Raw genomic sequence first — 23984 nt, 5'->3', positions numbered from 1 at the left:
TATAGACTTGATATTCTTACATCTTTCTGAAATTGTTTTATTATGTAAAGTTGGAAGTGCTAATACCTCTCCACTGGATTCCAAAATTTAAATGCCCTTGTAAATTTTAAGCATTAGCAAGAGTGTCTATCAAAGAGCAGGTGTTCATCAATTAACCACTATCTGTTTACACCTGTCCTCTGAGTTTGACATTTCCTTATACTGCTATCTCTGGTGCTAGAGTGGTTGTTCAGAAAGGCTTTCAATTTTTAAAGATAATCTACTGTAAGGCAGAACATTCACATATACACACTATTAAGTAAAACAGGGAATTATTGTTTTCTATTGAGTTACTCCAGAAGGTAAGATGAAACACAATAAGTTTACTGTTAGCTAAACTGAAATAAGGTTGTTTGTCTGACATTCAGAGAAAGAAAATAATTTTACAAATAGCCTAATTTCAACCAGCACAACAAAGAAGTAGCTTCTGCTTTAACTCTTTTTTTTTAATCTAATCTAAAATATTTTAGCATTTTGTACATACAGAATTTCTATTTGTACTTACAGAATTTCTATTCCTCCTTTCCACTTTCCAACTCTTATCAAGTTCCCACTACTCCATCTCAGGAAGTTTTTGATCCCTGGAGAAGAGTGAGTCCCTTTCCTTCAGCAGCCATTGATTCATCTCCTGAGATTTCTCCCGCCACATAGCATGCCAGCTGTTCTTAACAGTGCGCCTGTCTTGTTTAGGTGACTATATTGTTGAGAGTTAGTGGATATAAGTTCCCTCTCACATCTAGAAGCCACTATTTTATAGTGGAAATATTAGTCCTCCAGCTGTTATGGTCTTCCTTCTCTGAGCTTTAGGAAAAGGGATTGTGTTGTGGATTTAGGCACTGGGGCTGGGATCTCTGTCAGTTGTGACCAGCTGTGGATTTCTGTACTGATCTTCATCTTCTGCGAAAAGAAGTGAGCTGACAGCCACGCTTACCTGTTTGTGTAAGGGTGAGTTTTACAATGCTGTTAGGAATCATATTGGTTTGGGAAAGTAGCAGTAGCAGGCTCTTCTCTAGGGTCCACACCATCACCAGCCATGGATAGTTTGGCTGAGTTTATAATTGCGAGACATGAATTCTCTTCTGTTGAGAGGGCTTTAAGTCCAATCAGATGGATATTGGTTTCACGGAGATATAAGAGCCACTGCTGACCCCTGATGCCATTTTGGTCATTGCTGTGTTTCATAGGATTTTTACCAGAGTAAAGCCAGTAATTGCTTTTCTCCCTTGGCAGCTTGGATGTCACCTTTGCATACTATGAGAGCTAGTCTTAGGGGAGAAGGACTTCAGGTCAATTATAGCTTAATTCCTCTAAGGTCTATGTCCAAGTTTTTACAGGAAAAAAATCTGAAATAACCAGTACACTTTTTGCTTTGTGTTGTTTCCTTCATCTTGCAAAACATATGAAAGGAGGGCTTTTTTTTTTTAATCTTCAAATAGGATTCAGGCCCAATTTGTTAATTGCTAATAAAAGCCATTTTGAGCTTAAAATTTGTTAAAATTTTCATCAAATGATATACATCTAAGCACACACACACACACACACACATTTCCCCTGTATTATTTGCAGCTATAATTCAGTATTTTTTTTTTTTTTTGCTTTGTATCTGTAGAGCTTATGTCCTGCTTATCTAAATGGTGGTATTTAGTAACTTTTACATTAAGATTTGGAATGTATATTGGCTTGAGAGAGAGAGAGAGAGAGAATGAGAGAGAGAACTGGGCATGGTGGCACATGCCTCTAATCCCAGCACTGAGGGAGGCAGAAGCAGGAGGATCTCTGTGAGTTTAAGGCCAGCCTGGTTCAAAAGGAAGTAAACAAAACAGCCAAACATGGAGAAACCCTGTTTTGAAAAGCTAACCAACCAACCAAACAAACAAACAAACAAAAAAATAAAGAGAGGAGGAAATGTGGAAATTGCAGTATACACTTGATAGAAGTTAAGAAAATAGCCAACTGTTTCAGTTGGACACTACGCACACAACATATACATTAAATTCTGCTCACTTGATCAGTTCTGCTACATACTCCTTTTAGGCTCTATCAACGACTTAATGATAAATTCTTGCCCTCCTGACATTAAACTATGCAACAATTATTTCTCTGTATCTCTGACATACTGCAATATGACAACACTTTGTGATAAAGACTTAAACAAGTATTCAGTATTGCTAAAACAAATGCTGTGGAATATTAAAGATTGTATCTTCTGGCAGCTCTTCATCAGGGTACTGGAGTGTAGAAGGAACCAGAGGCTAATCCCCATTATGTATCATAGGATATTGTCAGATTCATATTCTACATCTGTCTCACAGTGCTGACTGGGAGAGTAATTACTGCTGAGATAAGCCCTTTCTGGAATATGTGCAATTAATTCTCTTGGAAAATGAACGAAAGTAGCCTGACACTTTAATAATGTTTAAGTATACCTAATCTATTTCTTTTCTGTCCCTAATGTTTCCTAAATATAAAAAAGAAAGAAGATTTGAAAGTACTTACAGCTGCCTGTTCTTATGTAAATCTTCCATGGGGCTGTAATATTCTATCTTAAAATGACTGGCATGAAATAATACTATAAATTATAATAGCATGAGGAGCAAGTGGGGAATTACTTTCAAGCTGAATTCAGGATGTGATTTTTATGCAGAATGGATGTTTCTCTTATCAAGTAGGAATTATTCTGTTATTAAATCTTCAAGGCTGTACAATTTCAATCAATTTGAATTTTGAATACATATTTAAACAAAATGAAATTATTCCTCTCTCCAGATTCTTAATGAAATGCTATTTAACCATATGCATTTATTAGACATTTATTTCCTGCACCCTCTTTACGTTAAAGCTAGTAACTTGATTACACACAATGTCATACTTTCAATGCCTTCAGGTTTCCAAAACTCCTCAAGTCTATGGCTCGTAAACAGCCCATGCATTTTTCACTCAAGTGCTGGCAAGCCATCCTCAACCTTGCCGTTCATTCAACAAATGGCATCATACAAGTCTGAGATGTGACTCTTGTTTGCTTACACTAAAGGAAAAACACCATTTTCAGATTTATTTTGAATGAGAGAAAGAAAATTTAATAACACAGGGGAGTCTTTCTCTAGCTTGACTTTCTAGAGTTGACTGTACCAGGAGGAAAAGGTGTTCACCTTAGTGAACTACTGTCTTGGATGCCTGGAACAGTGTTTTAATATTCTTTTTTCTGTAAGAAAAGACTTATGATTAAATAATGTGCACTATGTAAAATGAATATTAGCAATGGGCAGAGAAACACAACTAATACTGTTATTGAATTCTGTAAATATGAGTTTGAATAGTAGGAAATTTTTGTGAGCATTTTTTGGAAAACACAGAGTCACTGGGAGCTACTGAGTCCTCTGTGTGATATGCAGAATATATATTATTAGTGGGAGCATTACCTAATATATATATAATAAACACGTCCAATGAGAAGGAAAAAAACAGTTTTGGAGATTGTTAATTGCAGTGGAGTATTTAATGTATGGATTAAAATTTATAAGCGTTACCTAAAATGTGCACTTAACTTTCACAGCTATTACTTTAATCTTTAAATTTTTAGTACATGTGTTCATTTGTGCGCACATGTGTCCAAATATGTAAATATTTCCATGTGGCTGTGTTACATAGAGGGCAGAGTACATGTAGAGGGAGGTTCTCTCCTTTGATCATATGGATTTTGGAGATGTAGGTAGCCAGGCTTGGCAGCAGATGCTTTACGTACTAACCTGTGTCATCCAATTTATTCTTAACTTTAAACAAATACCCAAAGAGTTCCATTAAATGATGGAATTCAGTAAACGAAGTTCCATAGCTCCATTGTTATTTTGGAATCTATAATTGATACAGCCACTCTTAGCAACACCCAGGTTATAAATTACATTGAAGCTAGCTATGTTCGGCACAGTAACAAACTTATCAGCTATAAGGGAAATATTCAACTGTTTTTCTTCCTGTGTTTCATCTCTAAACTGGAAGTCTGCCTAGCTAGCTTTTATTTTAAGATTTATTATAATATTAACATGTTTGTATGATTTCATGACCCAGAATTAGTTAAAATGACATATGTGCGCACACACACACTCACAGATGCTTCTATGAAGATCTTAGCACTGATGTGTTTAGAATATTAGTAGGCAGAAACAGTAAATACAGACCACTTGCAGTCAACAATATTATTATTTCCATACTGTACAGTCACTGTAACCTCTAACCTGCTGCTCTAACTTGAAATTTGTTATAGTTGATTTAGAAAGTGATATTTTTCGTTACTCCTAAATAGAATAAATATGTCATATTAATAAGCACAATGTCGTTATTCATTCATGGAATTAAAAACTTCTTATTTGGAGGCTGCAATAGTTAATCTCCATTGTCAGCTTTACTAAACAAACAAACAAAAACAAAACAGCCAAAGGAATTTTTAAAGGGGGAAAGATGAGGACAAAGAGCAGCTCTTACAGAAGGCAGCAGCAGACCTCCCCTATCAGTGGACTTGGGGAGAGGCATGCATGCAGATGGTGGAGGAAGGGAGGGATTGGGACAGGAGGAGGGAGGGAACCACAGGGGGGATACAATGTGAATAAAGTGCAATTAATAAAGAAAAAAAAAAGAGGCAGCAGCAGCCCATGCTCAGTCCCAAGATGAGTAAATGAAAAAAGGAGGGAAAGGTGCTGGGCGTGGGAACTGTGATCCTCTCCATGCCAGTCAAGGGTACCAGGCAGCACTCCCCCATGCCTTCTCCATGTGGTAGAACACTTGCCCAGAGTCAAGCCAAGATACACCCTCATCTCTTAAGCTGTTGCTGTCAGTGTTGGTGGCAGGCATGAGAAAGGCAGCAGATGCAGAATGGCAAAACTTGTTTTTCTTATGCTCAGAAACAAATGTTTTGCAAATAAAAGACAGCAGAAAACCTGCATTTAACACTTGTAATCAATCAGGTAGAAGATGAAGAAACCATCCAGAGGAGAAAATCTTCACACTAGAACATGCAAAAATTCAGAATCTTGAGACTTTTATACTTTGTTTTTGCTTTTGAAAGCATCTGTACATGTTCATTTAACATTTTTACCAAGTGTATGTAGTATGTGTCCAAATGAAGAGTTAAAAACGCTAGTACATACACACTAGATCAACCAAATTAGAACATTTCCATTCTATTATTCAGAGCCAAAAATTAAATCTGTCTATAAGTAAATAACATTACTTAAAATAGTTTGAATGAGCCTATAGGTGAATGGCAAATACACATTATTTTACTTGTATGTCATATGAAACACATTTTCACCACAAATCTGAAACCATTTATGAGAATTCTGCAGCCACTTACATGATTCATAGCTATCTACAAGAATATATCTATTCCCTAAAACACGAGGCTACATTTCACCACCAATGGCCATGACAGATCTCACAGATTTACTGTAGCATATGAAGATAGTTTGTAGTGTCCCTCAGTTTCATATTAGAAATAAAAATAAAATTACACTCTATTCTTCAAAATGACCTTCACTAAATAGGTGAAAAAGAGAATAAAACTTTCTATGGGCAAGAAAACAATTCCATTATATAACAATTAGTTTAGTAAAATTAAATTTATTTGAACATATAAATAGTTCACCCTATTAAATTGATTTTGATTAGTATGAATATATTCAGCTCCTGTGACTATATTAGACTTTGGTTCTAATATATACTGTATTCATTAAATATCTTAATTAGTAAATGACTAAGATTCTAAAATCTAAGTACTGCATTGAAAAGTTATCTTTCCAACATTACCTATAAACCCTACAATGTAAATATAGCTATACATTTAAATATACTTGGATATTTTTCATTATAAGAATAAGAAAACATGTTTTATTCCTGATAGTCATGATTCTGAACTCTGACTATTATATACTTTCAGTTATCTAATGTCCTCCTCAGGCCCAATGATGCTAAACACTTTCATAGACGCCTGTGTCTGTGCCTTCACCTCCTGCTTAATTCCTTCCCTCCCATTTAATGACCCTTACTGGCAATCATTCTGACTGTATTGTTTGTTTAATTTTATTTTGTAGAATTTCATTAAGTAAAATATCATATAGAATAGCAATATAAAGACCAATATAATTGGGCTCTTAATGTTCAGTTAGTAGGGGGTGTGAAATCCCAAACTCCTCTCTGATGTTTTTCTTGTCTCCCTCCTTGTAGGCAAGGAGAATTAAAAGCACTAAGCTCTTCTAAACTTTTAATTTATTTTACAAAATAAGTCTCTTTTTTTTTCTGGTGATAAAAGCAGTAAGTATTTATCATTAAAGCAAAACATAAAGCCAGTGCAATACAGAATACCACCAATCCCAGATTACTACAGAAGCAGGAGGATGACGAATTTGAGTGCTGCCAGAGACACAGAACAAAGACTTTCCTACAAAACAAACAAGCAAGTAAACAAATAAGAAACAAACACAAACAAGCAAAATACAAGCTACCAAACCATGTAGTTCAAAACTGGACATTTTCATCATACATGTGTAAATATTATTCATCATCTCAGACTTTTGAAACACATAATTTTTATTATCATGCAATTATCAATAAAAAATCTATACCCACTTTGCAAATTATAAACATTGTAACTATATAAGTATATATAACGTATGTTGTATGACTATGAATATAGTGAAGTTTGTTTATTAAGTCACTGGTAATGGATTTTTTTATACTTTGAATATTATCTTCTGTGGTCTGAATTAGCCTCCCATCTTTAATGAGGAAGAGGCTGGAATGCATGCGGCAGCAGTATTGAAATGAAGATACAACAGGAAGCATCACATTTAGGAACGGAGTAGAGCTGATTCAGAGGGAATGAACACTAGTCTCACACCTTTTGCTGATCCTTTCTCTGAGGCTATGCATTCTTTCCTGGAGAAGGATAGAGCTTAAGGAGCTATTTTGGAAGCAGAGATGTCAAGGCCACCTGGCTGGTATCTTGATCATGTGCTTTTCAGAGTCTACGATGGTAATTAGAAAGCAAATTTCTGTTTTTTTTTTTTATAAATTAATATAATATTTTGGATCTCTGTAATGCCTCATCTTTCTCTTTAAGCAAGATGTCTGCCCATTGAAAAATAGAGGACAGTAAATAGAGGACAGTAATTCCTCACTTGCTTTCCTACCAGGCTGATCCAATGTGAAGTTGATAAAACTCATTTTAAACCTTCAGGTTCCAGGAGAAACATTCCTTCATTGCTAGCGGTATAGCAAACTTACACAATCACTTTGGAAATGAATTTGGTGGTTTCTTTAAAAATGGGGATTAGTTTTACCTCAAGACCCAGCTTGGTCTTCATATGGGACGCCTAACAGCAGGACTCCTGTTTTCTGATTCTTTTCTGAGGAGAATGGGTGGACATGGGAGGATGGCACTGAGGTTTGGTAAGGGAGGAGAGGGGGAGGGAAATTGCAATTGGGATTTAGTGGTGGAAAAACAGGATTTATCTGCAGTTCTGAATGCTTCAATCTGACACCATGTACTTAGCAGAGCTGAGTTTTTATGAGTGCCATTTCCTGGCTTGCAGACAGGTACCTTCCCCTGGTGTGTGCATATGGCTTTTGCAGCGAGAGAGGGTGAGATGAATATAGGAAGATAGGGATAAAGAGGAGAAGGCAAGAAGGGCAGAGGAAAAAGACAGAGAGATAGATATGGAGACAAAATCTCCCTCTCATAAGCCACCGTAATAAGCCTGAATGGACTGACAGCCTTGCCCTTCACCCTTTGAGTGCTTCTGGCAGCGCATGACAGCTCTGCTGTGGGGTGAAACAGCGGGGAGGAGATGCTCCCACTGCTACCCAGTTCCTTTCCGCTGTGCACAAGGGGCCACAGTGTTAACTCCTTTTTTCCTTCCAATTAGTTGCCCTATGATGTACATAACCTCAGTAAAAGCTGACACTGTACCATTTAAAGTTCCCTTGGACATCATAAAACTGTGTAAATCATTACTTTTATCTGTCAAAAACCAATAAAGCTCATAAAAGTAAGTAATGCATGAAAATTTCATAAGCGTTGATATCAGACCCCTTGATATTATTCCTGAGAGAATTAATTGCTATGCCTTCCTTTTTACATTTACACAGAAAGGGAGAAATTGAAAGTCTGAATAAAAAATATAGTCACATTAGGAATCCAGTGAATAAGTGGGATGCTTTTCTCAAAGAGTATGAATGCATAACATAAAATCAAATGATTATTTTGAATTTTGCAGCATCTTCATGCTTTATAAAGTCTGCCTACTCAGGAAGCAAAGAGTGTTGAGTTATGGTAATGCTTCCGAAATCACGGGGAAGAAAAAAAGAGAATACTTTACGAAATACCTCGTAGAACTTAACGACTGTAATGCTGCTTGATGAATAAAAAATAAACAAATAGGAGCACAACCTAGGTACTCCTGTCAGAACTGTGCCCTCCCGCAATCACACAGACAGTCCCCTGGGAAAGAGAATAGTGAGAGGTGGCTGTGAGTAGATGACATCAGAGGTGGGGCCTTCAGATGGATGAAATGGAGAGAGCACAGAGCTGGTTATTCTCCTCTCCTGTGTACACACTGAGAAGATGGCCAGCCATCAACCAGGGACAGTCCTCACTGGCTCTCACTCAAGCTGGTACTCCAGTCTCAGACTCCTTATCAGACAGCACTGGGAGAAATTAGCTTCCTCACATTTAACTCTGACATATATAAGAAAAGGTCTTATCTCTTTTGCAGAATTCCATGTCCTTGGGTATCTGTATGCATTTGTTTATCTTACATAATTTCTCTGACAGACAGAAAATTACTATGGTACCTTGAACACAATTGTGCTCAGATGAGGACAGTTTTGGATACATCAGACATCTAATAATACATGTAGGCTGCTCCTGACATCTATTGAGAAAGTGGAAGATGCTGTTGAAACCTTATCACACACAGGAAAATCAACCATAAAAGCATGACAAGAGCATTGGTGAGAAGACTTTGGAAGATGGCTGTTAGAAAGATGCATGAAAAAGAGGCTTTAACAATTGTCTCTTCTGTACCAGCATAACTGACAATTGATTAACTCCTTACAATGGGTGAAACTATCAAGGTAAGTGTGACAATTAATCTTGATTGTCAATAATATTAGATTGAGAGATATCTGAGAGATTAGTTAAGTACATTTCCAGGTGTATTTGAAGGCATTTCCAAGAAAGATTACATCATGGTGGCTCTGGTCTCGAAAGTTTTGTAATATATTGATAAGTTCAAACTGGTTCCCGAACTTTAATTCTGTTTTGTCAAGGTGTCACAAATTAGCCTGCTGCAGTGACTAACACCTGCAATGTCTGTTCTTGGGAGACTAAAGCACGAGATTCACATGAATCCAAGGTCTCCATGGATATATGGTAAATTTTAAGCCTAAGTGAGACGGAGAGTGAAAGCATATCTCCAACAAACAAACGCAAACTGAAAACAAAAGCAGTTGCTTATTCTTTTTTTATTTGTCTTTTATTTGTTTACTTTAGATCCCAAGGATGAACCCTCCCACCTCTTCCTCCTTCTCATATCCCTTTTCCCTCAGAAAAGGGAAAACATTTCCCCAATATCAACCCTCCCCAGCACGAGTCACATCACTACTGAGCATATTTTATCCACTGAGGCCAGGCAAGTCAGCTATGCCAGGGGGAAGTGATCCAAAAACAGGCAATAGAGTTCATGTTAGAAATTAGCCCTCCACCCTTCTACTCTCCAGGCAACCTACATGAAGACCAAGACAGCCATTGGCCACATATGTGCTGGGGGCCTAGGTCTCTACCATCTATGCTCCTTAGTTGAAGTCTCAGTTTCTGTAGCCCCCATGGGTCTGGGTTTGTTGTCTCTGCTCGTCTTCTTGTAAGGTTCCTGTTTCCTCCAGGTCCTTCCATCTTTCCCTCAACACTTCCACAGGAACACCAGAGCTCTGCCTGATGCTTGGCTGCAAGTCCCAGCATCTGTCTTGATTGGCTGCTGGATGGAGCCTCCCAGAGGACAGTCATGTTGGGCTCCTGTCAAGTGTGTCATTCTGGGTCTAGGTTATCTCACTCAGGATCATCTTTTCTAGTTCCATCCATTTGTCTGCAAATTTCATGATTTCTTTATTTTTAATAGCTTAGTAGTATTCCATTGCGTAAGTGTGCCACAATTTCTTTATCCATTCTTTCACTGAGGGACATCTAGGTTGTATCCAGTTTCTGGCTACTACAAATAAAGCTACTATGAACACAGTTGAGCAAATGTCCTTGGTTGTATGGTGGAGTTCCATCTTACACCAGTCAGAATGGCTAAGATTAAAAACTCAAGCAACAACACATGCTGGCAAGGATGTGGAGAAAGGGGAACCCTCCTCCATTGCCGGTGGGAGTGCAAATTGTACAACCTCTCCAGAAATCAATCTGGTGCTTTCTCAGAAAATTGAGAATAGTTCTACCTCAAGACCCAGCTATATCACTCCTGGACATAAACCCATTTGCTTATTCTTAGCACCAGAATCACTTTGGCCAATATTGTTCATTAATTGTAGCAGTTTGTAGAATCCTATGTACCTGTGTACCTCATGTTTTCTTCAGCTCTAGTTATAATTGTTTCTCTGTTGAACATTTCTTTTTGCTTGAATCATCACACCTTCTTTCTTAACAAATGTCATCTTTACCAAAACAAACTTCAGTGCAAAAGGTATTATCTTTCTTTTGTCAAGACATTCAACATGTTTATGCAAACTACAGCACAGACATTGAAATGGTGCCTTGATTATTACTTTGGAAAATTTTAAGAGTAAGTAGTCAATTTGGACAATTCAAGTTTAAAGAAAAGAAAGTGCTCAAAGCCCATGAGCATGTCATTTTAGGATGTCAGGAAATATAATCCTTTCTTGGAGGGAGTGGCACTGAATTACTGTAATTGTAGCTGTAGAATTGGCTCTGAAGGCAATGGTTTTCATTCTTATTTCACTGAACAAAAGAAACAAAGTTTCTTATATATTCTGTGTTTTAAATCCAATCAAATATATGGTACAAAGAAAAATGAGCAATCTTTTCCTGAGTTAATTATTGAAATAAGTTCTCCCTGGCAAAGTGAATTAAAGATACTCTGCTATTTAAGATTGATTATTCCATTTGATAATAAGAATCTGTACTTGATATTTATTAAATAAAAAGATTTTTTTTTTTATTTCGTGGAAACAAAACTTGGTTACAATATATACCCACAGCAGCAGTTCTCAGTCACAGGATATGCCACAGGAGTAGCATATCAGATATCCTGCATATTAAATATTTGCAGTATGATTCATAGCAGTAGCAAAATTACACTCTTAAAAATTTTATGTGGGAGGGTCAATACAACATGAGGAAGTGTATGAAAGGGTCATTGTTAGGACCGATGAAATGATGATGTGCACAACAGACTTCATAAGAAGGAGGTTTGTTAGATGGAGATGAAGGAGAGAGTGAGATATGATATGGGGAAGGGAGAGGTACCCCGACAGAGAAAGGGCAGAGAGCAGGAGAGAGTAAGAGAGTAAGAGAGTAAGAGGGCAAGAGGCAAGAGGGCAAGAGAGAGACAAAGTGGCAGATTGCTCCTTTTAAGGAGCAACTTAACCATGCCTAGCCGGTGTGGCTACCTGGTGGAAGACACATAATGACATCATAGGTTGCTAGGCAACACAGAAACAGGCTGCCTAAACACTAGCTCATAGCAATAGGGAAGTTGAGAACCACTGAACCAGAGGAATGTATTGCAAACACAACTTTCCATCATGTAATAGATGTCGTCTGCATTACTAATATGCTCCTGGTCCTTTTGTAACTGGCTCTTTCTTATGGTCCAGAAAACACTGCTCTTGTCTATGAATGGTCCTCTATTCTTAAGTAGTAGGTTAGAAGTTTGTGAAGTCATAATAGCATGCTTGGGACTGTCAACCCCTTTTGTCAATGAGGGTCAAGTTTCAGCAAACACATTGCCATCTCTTTAGACTACATAAAATTTGGTATGAATACGACACTGTAACCACCAAGTGAGTACTGGTGTGTTGGTCTGGGAACTCAGTTATGCAACTAACTTGCATTTTATAGTTATATAATACCTCAACATTGATAAACTGCTAAATTATCTTAAAGTATGTTTTTAGCTAGGGCTTATTTTGAGACACTGATAGTGTGTCAAAGTGTTCTCTACTGTTTTATTTATTTTGCTGCTATCTTGAGAACTATTGGTGAATTAACATTCTCTCTTTTATTCTTATTTTATTATTTTTATTTATATCTAGAGTACTGATATTCATTTTAAACTGCTTCTTATAATATATATAAGTTGAAATATATATATGTAATATATATAAGTCCAATTTCCTTTCTACATAGCAAATACACTATCATGTTCTAAACATTTGATTCCTTATATTCTTTTATGATAACCTCACCCCAAAATATAAACTATAGATAATTTTATTTTGTGAGAGTTATGTATTAATTGGAAATCTACAATGTCTTGACAAAGGCTACATTTGGTGATCACAAACATTAAAGTAAATCCCACCTGGTTTGCAAGAGTAATAAATGAAAAAAAAAAAAAAGAATAAAAATGCCTTCCCAAGTTTTCTCTTTAGGCATTCCAGCATGGAAGAGAATCACACAGCATACAAAATATCATGTGGCCTTAGCCTTTATTATTACAGATACAACTAAAAGATTGCACCATTTTCTAATTGTATGTAAATTACTGTATATGCAAAACATCATTAATTTCTTCCTGTTGTCAAAGAATTACACCTTTCATGACTAAAGGATGATAAAATTGACATTCATTATATCATTTATCAAACATGAATAATAATATCACTATCAATAGGTAATGGTTTACAGTCAATAACCCTGAAAAGTAAGTATGTATGTTAGCCCATCACTTACCAGCTCTGCTTGAAGCTGAGATATGAGCTCATCCCTGTCTCTCAGTTGTAGCTTTAGCATCGAACATTCATCTTTCATTGCATCCTAAAAGACATCAAAGAGAAAGTAGAATATGCTTAGCTCTCTTACTCTGTTCTTGACAAAAAAAAAGTCATCTTCACACAGGGAAATAACTGAATGTATCTAATGAAACTCAGATTTCTCTAAGATGTGACATTTCTTATAGTACCTCTAAGTTGAAAAACAAAACAAAAAAAGTCTTATGTATCCAAAATGTACTGTGCTGTACACATCATGTTATTTCTCCATATATATGATTTTTTTAAACAGAAGTTAAAAGTTTTCCTTTTGGTACTTATTTTTCAACATTGTGGTTTTTAATAAGAAACAGGGGCATTATTCTTAATTCTTACATCTTTTCCAGGTATATAAATTAATGTAAGAAAATTAATTATACTCAACCAGAGATAGTTTTGCTCTCTTGCTGTAATTAAATATCAATTCTTAAACCATGGCCATGCTACACTCTCATCCTCAATGATGTGCTCATTGATGTCCTTTTCATTAGGAAGGATTGCGGCGTTGATATTCTCAATGTCAAAGCATATTCAGCATCTACATCCATGTCCATGGTGCCTATAGTGCTTGCTATGTTACTAGTTTCCAGAAACAACCACCCATTGCAGAATTCTGTTTTCAAAACTTCTCATGAATACAGCTTATACCTGATCAGGATCTCAGAACAGACCTGCACTGTCTGTGGCCTTGGCAGCGACCCACTCCTTCTGTATTCTTTCCCAGACCTCCAGTCATTATTCTCCATTGCTCTAACAGAAAGTAAACCCTTCAGTGCCCTAGTATCTACTCACTGAGCCAAATCTAGTACTTTAAAAAAAAATTCTTTGCTTCCTTAATATTTCTGACTTGATCATCTCTAATAAGCATTTGAATAAAAAATTGGCCCCATAGGCCAACAAGGAGTGGCAATATTAGGAGTTGTGGCCTTTTTGGAGTAAGTGTAGCTTTGATAGAGTAGGTGTGTCCTTGCTGGAGAAAGTGTATCTCAGTCACTTTTGCTGCCTTTAGATCCAGATGTAGAACTCTCAGCTTCTTCTCCAGCACCATGTCTGCCTGGACACCACCATGATGATAACAGACTAAACCTCTGAAACTGTAGGCCAGCCCCAATTCAGTGTTTTTCTTTATAAGAGCTGTTACAGTGTCTCTTCACAGCAATAAAGCCCTAACTAAGACCATACATTTGCCTACTATAGAAGCTATTGCTCCCTATGCAAAGTTCTCTAAGTTGGTTTCTTTGTCTATCACTTCTCTCATTTATAAGAAAGATTTTTAGTAAGAAATAATGGCACCCCTTTTCAGTGTAACAACTAGTCATCTGTTTATTCTTTTTCCATTTTTATTATATTTTTAAATTTTTAAAATATATTTTTATCATAATATTCAGTATACTTCCACTCACCAAAGTTCTTCCTGATCTGATCCTTCCCCTCCTTACCAACTCAACTTTAAGTTGTTTCTCAAAAAACAAATAAAAAAAAAAAACAATAGAACAACAGCCCCTCCAACCAAAAAAAAATTAAAACAAAACATAACAACAATAACAACAACAACAACAAAAACCCCAACAAACCAAACCAAACAAAATAAAACATAGCAAAACACCAAACTATAACAAAATAAAAGCATATAAAAACCAGCACCAACAACAACTGTGGAGGCCAGTGTATGTTGGTAAACTACCCCTGAACATGAGGCAGAGATTTATATATTTACTGTCACTCCATTGGAGAAAGGTGATTTTCCCTCTCCAAGCATGTGTAAATGACAGTTTAGTTGCTAGGCTTTACCCTAGTGGCTAGGTTTTCATCATTATTTATAAAATATAATGAAATAAAATGTTGTAAGATGAAAGAAAAACAATCACATCAAATCAACAGAAGGAAAGGAGCCCAAGGAAAGCACAAGTACCAGACACCCACGAATTCGCAAACTCAGGAATCCCATAAAAACAGTAAAACGGGAGCTATAAAGGAAGCAGAGAGCTGGTACAGACTGTACAGGCCCTGGGCGTGCAGCTTCAGACTCTAAGTTCACATGAGCTTCTCTCATGTTGATTTAGAGGCCCTTGTTTTCTTGGGATCCTTCTTTCCCTCTGGCTTTAGCACTCTTTCTTATTCTGCTTCCATGGGGTTTCCTGAGCTCTGAGAAGAGGGATTTAATGGAAAAATTCCACTTCTGTCTGAGGGTTCTAAGGTCTCTCACTATCTGCATGATCTGCTGCAGAAGAAAGTTTCTCTGGCAGTGGCTGAACAAGGCACAGATCTATGAGTATGGCAAATATCATCAGTAGTCACTTTATCACTACATTGTTTGTTTGTTTAGATCAGTATATTTTTGTTTACCATGGGTCCATGGGCCATCTAGTCTCAGCTTCTTAATTACCTTCTCCGAAGCAATATCTGGTAAGGGTTCCATCTACTGGACTAGGTTTTAGTCAAATCAGTCATAGGTTAATTATTCCCACAAGTTTAGTGCCACCATTGCCTTAACATATCTTGCCCCAGTACACCATTGTAGACAAAGGCTTCCTGGCTTGGAGTTTACAGTTCTCTAAACAGCATGCAGAGTATCTTCCTGTTTAATGAGGAAGATACTCTGCATCTTCAGCCGGGAGGCATTGCTATTAGTTTGTGGAGAAAAGTTTGTAGTCTTGACAGTTGTCTGGGTTGCTTGAGAGTTACCCTGTTGGCCAACAACCTAATCAGATATAAAACAATCCCAGTATTGGAAACTTCCTTTGGTGACAAGAGATGGTCAGTTGGGACTATGTCTCCTTCATTATTTGTTGATGTAATTTAGGTTTTTCCTGTATTTCTTCTCTTTTTCAGAGAAAATCAAAGTCTCTAGCACAGCATAATATGTTCTTTATTGTCATGCGATATTTGAGAAAATTCCAAGGTTTTTGTTTCCAGCCACCTTAAAAATATTTCTGAAATGTAATCTACTTGTCAGATTTTCTTCTTCTATCCATCAAACCATCTCTCCCCCACAATATAAAATACTACAGGAGAAATCTTAAAAATTACTTTTATGCACTACTAATGTAACTATTAGATGAAGGGTTCTCCATCAGCATCTAAACCATCCATACATCATCTCGTATGAAACTTCAAATGTGTGCTGTTTCCCATCCTCATTGGACTTTTCTTTTTCTTCTTTGCTTCAGGGTATAACTGAGTTCCTTAGCATGACATTAGCACCAAGCATTTGATGCTCAAATGCTATGATACTCAAATACTAAGATGTTTGATTCATGTTTCCTTCTTATAAAGATGGCAAACAAATACTATATGCATTAGGAGTATACAAATTTTATTTTACTCTGCATCTCTATGTGACCTGACAAGAAAATATCTAAGGGAGAATGTGCAATAGAATTTAGTTATTCCAAATTACATTTTATTTCCTGTATGGTAAGAAATAACTACATAATTCTAATTTATTTATATCTTTTTATAGCTTTTTATATCTTTATTTATAGCTTTTTCTGATAGCTGATGTAGTGTCCTCCCTATTGCTGTGATAAACATTGGTCAACAGCAACTTGGGGAAGAAAAGGCTTGCTCACATTACAGGTTCCAATCTCTCAGCAAGGGAAGCCAGTGGAGGAGCTCAGAGAAGGAACTTGGAGGCAGGAACTGACCCATGACGGAATGCTGCCTGGTGGCTTGCTCCCCGCGGGTTCCTCAGTTTGCTTTCTCATATATGCCAGGACCTCCTGTTCAGGACATGAACATGAAACCACCCACAATGGGCTAGGCCATGTCACACTCATCACTAATCAGCAAAATGCACTACAGGTATCCCGGTAAGCCAGTCTGCTGGGGGCGTTCCTCAGCTGAGGTTTCTTCTTCCTAGGTGATTCTATGCTGTGTCAAGCTGACAGAAACAGCCAGGACAGCCATGCTAGCTAGAAATGCTGTGGCCATCTAGTTCCCCTACACGTCATGGTTTTCATAGACTGAGGCTACAGCCATTTATTTTAAAATTAATTTTACATAAGATGCTTAGAAATAGGAAGTTCCAGTTGTTTCACATTGCAAAGAAAAAAATTAACAATACTTATAAGGCATGTAAAGCACCAAGAATGATTTCCTTGACACCTGTTTCTAGATCATGTAGTTATATGCTTTGTGTACCTAGTAGTTAATCTTTTTTAACTCCATGAAAATATTCATGGGTGTTGAAAATTATTCCAGGCTAGAAACTACCTGTTGTCAAACACTTTATTTTTACTATTCACATTTCTCAAACTTCTGTACTATCATTATCTAAAGGAAGTTAAGACCTGGCATAAGATAATGAACTATCACATTTTCTCTACAGGAACTAAATACTGAGATAGAGTTAAAGATGCTAAAGGTTTATTAGCAAAGAGGGAAGGTTGTGTGAGAAGAAGAGGAAAAGTGAAGACTCTAAGGAATAATAGCACAACCATATTCCACACTGATAATCCTGTCAATTAAACAACCATCTTCAGAACTCTGTTGGGGTATGCCAGGAATTCTCTCCTGAGGAAAGCAGGTTGGCTCTTGTTCAGTCAGTGGGTGGAGAGTGCCTGAAACTAGATCCCACCCTGCACTCCCTGAGATTAGTCATTGTTTCAGACCGTCTAGTGATGACTTTGGACTTCTCCCGGGAGCCCAGCAGATGTTAATGAGATCATGGTTAAAAGGAATCTAATTACATAGGCCTTTCAGCTCTCAGTAAGTCTTCTGGGAGTCAGCATGTTTCTATTTTAATTTCATAGTGATGTTGATGATCAACAGTAGTTTTTAGGAATTAATTAGCATTTTGTAGATTGATTATATTAATATTGTAGGTTTGCCTCTATTTTGTTTCCAGGAAATTACAATGAACTTAAGTCTTTTCAAAAATATGCACACTTTTAAATGTTTCAGACTTTATTCTAGTGGAAATTTCTAAAGATGTTTATAGCCTCACAATTTAAAAACAGACAAATATAATCTATCATTAATATTTATATAAAACATGGAATATATGACACATTATACAGAATAAAACAAAGAAACAAAAAAACAAAACAATTCATGAGTATGTGTGAGAGTCAAAGTTAAGCCCCACCTGCCTAAGGACTAGGTAACTTCCTGGAATGCTGGGAGTTGTAGTCCTTAGAAAATAAAGCCACATGGAAGTAAGGTGGCTATATGCCTTTGTTCTTAAAAGCTCTCTACAACATGAATCTCAAAATTGTGGAATTATTTTTTCCTCATGCAAATCTCAGGACTAACATTTGCTCTCTGAATGACTTTGCCAATAAATATTAGTTACCTGGCATTTTGTTTCTGTTGTTTTATATATATGCATACATACATAAAATATTTTCTTAAGTAAGATCTGTACAATATGCAAAACAAAGGCACTGTAACAGCATTCCTACATTCTTAAATAAAGGCTGATAATAATGTTCCATAAATATGCTTACTATTGATCCAAAAGTATAGAGCACATTTAGAAAAGTGATCTATTGAGTTGTAGTTTGACTTTTCTTAGAAAACATGGATAGAAGTCTATTCACCCTAATTAGGCCACTGACGACAGACTGATGTAAAAGTTCCATCAAATACTTCTGAACTTGTTGGGATTTTTATAGAAACAGGGTTGAGGGTTTGCTTAAATTAGCAAGCTTCAATTAAAGACAGCAGTGGCACCAGAAAGACCACTTCTTTATAGTTCATAATTTAAAAAAGCTGCATACTTGGGTCTTTCTTAACATTTAGGCACCTCCTACAAATTACCACCTGTTCAGATAACTCTGAGAAGGGTTGAGTCTTGTACATCTCAGAGATCTTACTGACTTGTTTGCACAACTGAATATGATGAGAATAGCACAGGTTCATGGCTAGCTCAATAATGATCTCTCTGTTGAAGAAAGAATCAAGTAGATCTACGGAGAAGAACGAAGTTCTTCCACTGACAGTAAATGAGCTGCCAAAGAGCATCCTGCACCAGCCACGAGCTATGAGACCTCAGACACACACACAAAAAACCCAACGTTTAACCCTTGACTAATCCTAAATCATTAAAAACAATCTATAACCCACCTCAGTACTGAAAAATCACTGTTATCATGAAGATTTAAAAATTAAGTAACTGCTGTAAATCACTTATCGAAGTGATGACCTAACATTCTGCTGTTTTACAGTATGTATGATTTTTATCTTTGAGTACTTTTTCATAGGAATATGAAAATAAAAGCCACAATACTTTATATTTTAATGAGTATATTATTATATGGTTAACACACGTAGCCTAAAAGTCTGAAGTTTATAATGCAGCAAAATAAAGAGCCCTTTTTTTGCTACCACAAAGGAAAATTCCACATCTGACCTCCTGTTTGTACAGAGAACATATCTGAATTGACCTTAACAAACAAAGCTGTTCTATGAGTGTGCACAGGACCATATGAAAGAAAATTGTTTTCATTTAATCTTGGGTCTCATCCCACAGATACCTCATTCTGTTCATATTATTATACAAATAACAAAAATTTAAAACTATGAGTATTAGAATGATGACTAATACCAACCATTTTGATAAGGAATTCATATATACCAATCTGGCCAAGAAGGGGAGTTGGGGATGATGGGTGGAGGCTATGCTTAGAGAGGCAAGGTGATGACAGTTCATTCCAAAACTGTTCTTTTATTCTTTTACAAAGTTAACTAACATATTACCAAATATCATAGGTCATATTTTTAAAATATTATTTTTAAATTGAATGGATGTCAGCTATTACGATAATGGTAAAATTTGCTCTCATATTTATGAGATACTAAGTTTTATAAAAAATGTAAAATTAATAGAATTAATGTATATAAAGAAAGTAATATTTATTAAATCTGACACTGAAACTGTTGGTAACTTAATTTTCAAAATGCACTATTTCTGAAACATCAACTTTTGCCTGTAAATCAATCCAGGAAACAGCACAGGCTTTTAGCACAGTGGTAGTTCTGATAGGACATTCGGCAGCTAAGAAAAAATATTGGGATATTGACATTCTTTTCTAATCTATGAAAGATTCCTTTAGAAATAACCAAAGAATTCTTAGCTATTTCATCTTTCAAAAGCTCACAGTGCCTTATATTTTTGTGGAGTTTTTGCAAATCAAAAACACTTGATCTACAGTCTTATTTTTGCTATAATCTTTTTAACCAGGTATTTAAGAAAACAGCAAACTTGAGAGATTAAAGGAGGCTTAGGCACAAAATTTAAAAAGAAAGACAACTACTACACATATTAAATATAATGAAAACAGAACAATACTGAGAACCCTAAATTTTTTCCACAACTCTCTCAACAAAACCTGTTACAGCTATATGATTTTTTTTTTATTGTACATTCAAAAATGTTAAAATGGTTTTGTAAGACACCTATTTAGAACTTAGGTCTTTACATAGACAACAGTGAAAATGAACTTATATAACTTAAAGTGATACACTATGGTTACTCATTTTCTTTGATTATAAAGTAAGTAAAGAAAGTATTTTAACCTAAGTCATGGCTCATATCAAAATTAACTTAAAGTGATATACTATGGTTACTCATTTTCTTTGATTATAAAGTAAGTAAAGAAAGTATTTTAATCTAAGTCATGGCTCATATCAAAATTAATTTAAAGTGATATACTATGGTTACTAATTTTCTTTGATTATAAAGTAAGTAAAGAAAGTATTTTAACCTGAGTCATGGCTCATATCAAAATTGCTACTCAATACAATTACCACTGTATCCTTTATGTCATCCCATACTTTTTGTAAGAACAAAACTAAAAAGGTAAATATGATATTGGAAGTTCTTAAAGACATCTTATGTTTGGTTGCATAAGGAATATGTACAAAGTTTTCAGGAAGACAGTGCAAGTCATTAGACATGCCAAATTAGTTTCTAACCTAAAGCCTATGGGTGTCATCACGATCAATTTAAAACTATACCAAGACAAGTCTATGAACACAACAGCAATAAGCTTCTTAACAGATTGCTATCAAGGGGTTCATATTTATTCATATTGTCCCACTGAAATTGCTTCATAGGAATTGTTGGGGCAGGAAATATCCTCAAGAATCTTGGATTGTCTGATACCAGCATTACTTTATCAGATAGAGAGGATTAAATTATTATACTTTAAGTCATGTGAACAGATGCTTAAATGTCCCTTCCCATGATACAGAATAAATGTGAAAAATTAAAACACAATACTAAAAGTTTCTATCTGTCGTCAGGTATGAACTGAATGTCCAGAAGGTAGGTAGGTGAGGACAGGAGCATGCCCTGTGTACAAACTCAAGTGGTTAAACGTCAAGATTTTAGAGGGTTTAAGTGTTGCAGACCAGAGCCAAATTCATCTGTGGCTATTTTTTGGTTCCTTAGAAAGTGATTTACTGCCCACCCACTTAAAAATTATTTGCAGGAAACCACTGGCTTCTGTCAATCTAAAAGCTATGCATGTCATCAGATAACATCTGAGTCTTCTGAGTTTTCCCATGTTGTGAAACTTGTCCAATATCCCAAGCAATGCATTTACCAAATTCCTGAGTAGGACGTTCTTTCATCAATCCAGATCCTCTGTAAGGACAAGTGCTTTTAAGTATCTCCTGAAGCCCACAGAACAAACCATCCCTTGCTTTGACTCTTTGAGGTGAGCTGTGTTTTTGCATTGACTGAAATATGTTTATATTTTTCTCATATTTTAATGAAAGAGAATCTTATTCTTCTACATCATGGAGTTAGTAAGTAATTGAACACACACAGAACTTATTCTCTCTTTTGGAAAGAAGAAAAAAGTAATCAAAGAATAAAATGTATCTCCATTTTCTCAAAGGAGCATGCAGTAAGTTGTTTTGTTTTGTCAAAAGCCACCTGGACCTCATGCTAAGATGGCGTTTGGAATCCAGAGAGCTTTCTTGTATAGTGTCTAGCTATTATCACCTCTTACCTGTCACTCACCCGCAAGGCCTTCACACACCAACCTTTCCAGCATTAACTCCTCCAGCCCACCTCACTGCTGGCTCCATGCCAAACACTGGGCAACCAGAGCAACCCCTGAGACCTTCTCAAAGTCCTCGATCCACAGGTCTTTTATGAAAGCCTATGTGACTCCATCTTGCTTGATATGTCAGGCTGCCTCCTATAGCTACCGCCTGTTGCTACTGTTTCTCGGGGTGATCTTTGCAAGTCCCTGTGGGGCAGCCTTTGCCCTTTAGAATTGTGACACAGTTCTGTGTTTTACCTATCCTTTTGATGAATCAGTGTGCTATGTTTTATGTTTTATCATCAAAAGAGTCTTTGTTCATAGAAAATAAAATCAGCATGAGCTTGGCTGCATGGTAGTGAGACCTCATCATCCTGGAACAAAAGTATCTCTTGGCTCTTGGACATTTACATCAGCATCAGGCATAAAGAGAATAAGGATAAAACTAAAAAGTCCATATATATATATTTAAAGGGCAGCAGGTGAGAGCCATGCCTTTCTGAATTTATCTATCTGTCAATAAAGGAGAATAAAAATCACATAGACTTCACTCTTTTATACAGGCCCTAAAATATACATAGTATTCTGTTCTATGGAATGCTGAACCTGATTCAGAATACAAAACTTAGTAGTAGTTCAAAGACCTTTTCATAATTACAGAATTTGGGGGAAGATCAAACAGCAGAAGCCTTAACACTGTGCTGTGCAGGAGTGACAGGCAACATGACACAATTTAAGCAGTGGTTTTCAGCTGTCTGAGAGGTCAGACACTAAACTGCGTAAAGGCAATAGCATTAGCTAAAGATAGAGATTACAGACACAAAACAACAATAACAACAACAGCAACAAAAAACAGAGTTACACAGTGGGAAGGGAATGAAGGTCACACGTTGATCTTTTTAGACACACTCGTGGGCAGCAGCAATATACCTATCAGTGACTCTATGTTGTCATTACCCATATCTACAAACAGCAGAAATCTTTTAAGATGGCAGATAAATGGATTTGAGAAGTATATTTTTTCAGCCAATCTTGTAGGTAAACTATGAATGACTGCTTACATAGTGGATGCCTGTACACATTGTATAATTAACTTGCACAAGACCACAGATATGTGTTTAAAGAAAGTTCAAGTTAAATTTAAGATCACTGAGAAATCTTCAGTGATTACTCGCTATTAAAATATCCTTTATCATCCAGGATAGAAGAAAACCTACAAAGACTCATGGAACACATGTTGCTGTTCTAGTATGGAGAAGACTCCTTTGATTTTCTAAGATTAGATAGGGCAGATGCTCTACAAGACTTTAAATAAAGCAGTTACCACTAACAATCTACAATTTATTAAAATTTAACACTAATATCAGCTTTAAGTGTCTGAGCAAAGAAGAAAATAATGGGGAACTAGAAAAGATTATCCTGAGTAAGGTATACCAGAAGCAGAAAGACACACATGATATATACTCACTTATAACTAGATACTAGATATATAATATAGGATAAATATACTAAAATCTGTACACCTAAAGAAGCTAAGCTAGAAGGAGGACCTGGGGTAAGATGATCAACCCTCACTCAGAAAGACAAACGGGACATTGAAAGAAAGAAAAAAAAAAAAAAAACAAACGAAAAAACAGGAAACAGGACAGGAACCTATCCCAGAGGGCCTCTGAAAGACTCTATCCAGCATTGTATCAAAGTAGATACTGAGACTCATAAACAAACTTTGGGCAGAGTGCAGGGAATCTTAGGAAAGAAGGAAGAGATCGTAAGACCTGGAGAGGACAGGAGCTCCACAAGGATAACAACAGAACCAAAATATCTGGGCACAGGAGTCTTTTCTGAGACTGATACTCCAAACAAGGACCATTCATGGATATAACCTAGAACCCCTGCTCAGTTGTAGCC

General features: G+C 36.3%; 1 protein-coding gene across 6 annotated transcripts in view; it reads right to left on the bottom strand.

Annotated features, from left to right (window-relative positions):
• Positions 1 to 23984, bottom strand: part of Ccser1 (coiled-coil serine rich protein 1) — a 1241689-nt gene that overhangs the window by 656006 nt on the left and 561699 nt on the right. For all 6 annotated transcript variants that reach the window (XM_060373765.1, XM_060373766.1, XM_060373767.1 and 3 more), the window contains exon 8: positions 13001 to 13084. In XM_060373765.1, the coding sequence (XP_060229748.1) occupies positions 13001 to 13084 (84 nt within the window). The remainder of the gene's footprint in view (positions 1 to 13000; positions 13085 to 23984) is intronic.

This window comes from Meriones unguiculatus, chromosome 21 (genome assembly GCF_030254825.1).
Source record: "Meriones unguiculatus strain TT.TT164.6M chromosome 21, Bangor_MerUng_6.1, whole genome shotgun sequence".
Taxonomy (NCBI): domain Eukaryota; kingdom Metazoa; phylum Chordata; class Mammalia; order Rodentia; family Muridae; genus Meriones; species Meriones unguiculatus.
The sequence above is the reverse complement of the archived record's forward strand: the minus strand, read 5'-3'. Positions and strand labels throughout refer to the sequence as shown.